Genomic DNA, 3,163 nt, shown 5'->3' with positions numbered 1-3,163 from the left:
TATATATATATATATATATATATATATATATATATATATATATATATACATGAAATTGCTTACATGAACCGAAGCAAGTTGCCCTTTGACCCCTTGAATTCTTCTCCGATATGTTTTTTCCAATGTTTTTCTAGATAAAACACTTATCCTAATAACAGAATCTGAACGTTACTTCTGTATATTTTATTATCTAAATTAATTATATTTATAATTATATTATATTAATTTATAATATAATTATATTATATTTATCTATTTGACGACAACGATTCAAATACAAAGAAAGTGTTTTATAAATTAAATTCATATGAATTTGGAAGAAATGGTCATTAGTAATTATAATTATTATTTTAATTTGCTAATTTTTAAATTACTTTAATAATACAGTTTGAGTAACATATATGACAATATATATTATGCGATTTAAGTAATGTAACATATGTGATATAATATGTAACATAGTAATCTGCTGTTTTTTTTTTTCCAGCTTGTAGTCTGGCTTAGGGAAAAATAATTTGTCTTGCACAATTAGCATCAATTCACATTGGTGCAAATTAGCCCCTGTAATGGATAACATTTTTTCGTTCGTTATTCGTCATTTTACCTGAAGTCTTTCTCAACTTTGTTCAAATTGCATGCAACTTCTTACAGGAAACCGACTACAAGAGTTATAATAAATTCTTTAACATGTAATACCGGATTGCATGTTGCACAAAAAAAAACTGGGTTTTATATATATAAACAAATAATTCGGTTTGCCTTGAGGGAAATTATTGATAGTTGATAGGCCATTTATCGCGCGAATCATAAATTGTAGACGACAAGGTCGATTACTTCGCGCAATTGCACATAATTGTTCTTACACTTGACGAATTCTTTTATGAAAGGATGAATTCTTAAATTATGCCATCAAATAACGATTTGCTCTACTGATTCCTATTACCGTAACAGTCAGTTTCCAACTGACTATTAATTAATAGTCTACCCGACTATTAATAGCGTTTGGCAGAGAAAGTGTCTATTTACATACAGATGTTCGCAACAGAGATGAAAAATTTTTTAATAGCTCATTTCTATAAATTTAATTTGGAGTTATGTAAAAATTATAGAATTATAAAATTGTGTTGTATACTTTTATACATGTATATGTATATATTTATATTTATATAGTTATATTTAAGAACATTAAACTTTTATATAAGTTTAATATTGCATGTGATAAATGCGGGAAATGTGTACAACGATATATTTAAGTTATTTAAGAAATTCGCCTTCATAGTGATTCAAACTAGTTTGTGGGTGGAGGAAGTTTTTAATACTTTTAGAGAATGCGATCAAATTGCTCTTTGTGCAAAAGCTTTTACATCTCTCGCGCTTTACTTCTGTGAATGTTTGGCAAGAAATTTCAGAGGTGCTTTCTCGAAGAAGCTTTACGGTTTTTATCTTCTTATTTCTTCTCTTCTTTTCGAGATTCTATTTCAAATCTACCAAGTTTGCCAATTGCGGTAATAACATATAATTTATATCTTTCAGATCATTATATGATCTGGCAAATTTAGACTCGAATATAAAATAAACATAGAAATTACTTGGATTAATAAACATACGCAATTACAAGAGATTACAAGAGATCAGCTAATATATTTATTGTTTATAATATATTTATTGTTTATAATAAAGAAAAAAATGCTCATTAAAGATGAGCTGTTGGATGAAACACACCCAAAACTGTCTGCGGTTCGTACGTCATTTCTTGTTGGGATTTACAGACATGCCATAGTAAATTGTCTAAATATTTTGGCTACTGCAGGCTTCATCAAAACTGCTCTGTGCAGTCGACTGCGTCGTTCCGTTTCGTTCCGTTCAACATTCGCTGAAAATCGTTGATCACTGTCAAGCTCATCTAATCTCACATATTCATTGGTTCCCTTCAAATGTCAAATTACGGCAGCAAAGATAATTGCGAGGCTCTCCGCCGACCCAGCCTCTCCATAAAAATGCAACGTAGCTTGAAGAAAATGAGAAAAAGCATCCAAAAAATTACTGGTAACGATATCCGATTTGATCGTTGTAGACTAGAACTTTCTCCTAATCTAGTTTTTGTAACACTTACAGAAATCGCCAATTAATTAGCCAAATTGCTCGATTAAATTAAATAATAAAAACGTAATATATACAATTAAGTAATTGAATACAATCATATATGATTTTTAGTAATAAAATTAATAATTATCTGTTTTAAATAATTTTGTGATAGCTGTTAAATAAATACTTAATTTAATTAAATGATTAATAACAATTATAATTTGCTAAAAATTTTGAAGTATAAAAAGAAAAAGAAGATACAAAAAGTTAAAGTAAATATTCGCAATTTTTTAGTGATAATAACGCATACTTAGTAATTTACATTGTAAAAATAGAAAGAACTCTTTAAAGTGCGCAACTAATTAATTTAATCTTATTACAATTATAGTTTATATTCAAAAGATATATAATTGTGAAGAATTTGATAGTTACAGAATGAATTTCAAATTTCTAAGATTAATCCGAGCGAAAAATCAGAATGTAAATATATATAATAATCTGCAATACACTGTAACTAGATTACATTTTTGTAGAGAACATCCAGGAAGATAATAAACATTCATTGTACATGTTTCCTGAGCAACTATTCACTCTGACTTGGCGCACCGGGTTTTCTAAGGATGAAATTCGTAAACTGTATCGCGCCTTCAAGCAGCTATGTCCTAGAGGATGCGCAACTTTCAGCGACCTGAAACCCGCGTATGCCAAACTATTTCCGCTTGGTGATTCGACCAGATACGCACAGATCATGTTCAACAACATCGACAGAAACGGCGATGGCATCGTCAATTTCAATGATCTTCTCAAAGTTCTGACATCGATTATTAATGGCAACGTGGATCAGAAGCTTTCCTGGATATTTGAGTGAGAGCTCTCATCTCATTTTCAATGTTTCTATTAATAGTTATTTTTCTGATAAATTCGAAAAAAATTGTAAATAATATTTTATGAGAAATTTAATTATAATTTATAAAGGGTTATTCAATGGGGATTGGAAGATATAATAATATTTATTATTATATTTATTATTATATATAATATTTATTATTATATCTTCCAATCCCCATTGAATAACCCT

The 3,163-nt window shown here is 28.7% G+C and overlaps 2 protein-coding genes across 2 annotated transcripts in view; one reads left to right on the top strand and one right to left on the bottom strand.

Annotated features, from left to right (window-relative positions):
* The first annotated feature begins 1,934 nt into the window (after positions 1 to 1,934).
* On the top strand, positions 1,935 to 2,953 carry LOC105619760 (hippocalcin-like protein 4). Its single transcript, XM_012201278.1, has 2 exons — positions 1,935 to 2,046; positions 2,619 to 2,953. The coding sequence occupies exons 1-2, from the start codon at positions 1,935 to 1,937 to the stop codon at positions 2,951 to 2,953; spliced, it is 447 nt and encodes a 148-aa protein (XP_012056668.1).
* Positions 2,954 to 3,132: 179 nt separating this feature from the next.
* LOC105619759 (isocitrate dehydrogenase [NAD] subunit beta, mitochondrial) overlaps positions 3,133 to 3,163 on the bottom strand; it is a 6,809-nt gene continuing 6,778 nt past the window's right edge. The window contains exon 6 of the mRNA XM_012201277.1: positions 3,133 to 3,161. Coding sequence (XP_012056667.1) covers positions 3,133 to 3,161 — 29 coding nt within the window. The remainder of the gene's footprint in view (positions 3,162 to 3,163) is intronic.

This window comes from Atta cephalotes (genome assembly GCF_000143395.1).
Source record: "Atta cephalotes unplaced genomic scaffold scaffold00022, whole genome shotgun sequence".
NCBI lineage: Eukaryota > Metazoa > Arthropoda > Insecta > Hymenoptera > Formicidae > Atta > Atta cephalotes.
The sequence above is the reverse complement of the archived record's forward strand: the minus strand, read 5'-3'. Positions and strand labels throughout refer to the sequence as shown.

What these genes read in the sequence shown, in the direction of transcription:
- LOC105619760 (XM_012201278.1), top strand. Translation starts at nt 1,935, where the DNA reads ATGTCAAATTACGGCAGCAAAGATAATTGCGAGGCTCTCCGCCGACCC. An exon ending in AAGCATCCAAAAAATTACTG is followed by an intron (nt 2,047 to 2,618) that starts GTAACGATATCC and finishes ACATTTTTGTAG; the next exon opens with AGAACATCCAGGAAGATAAT.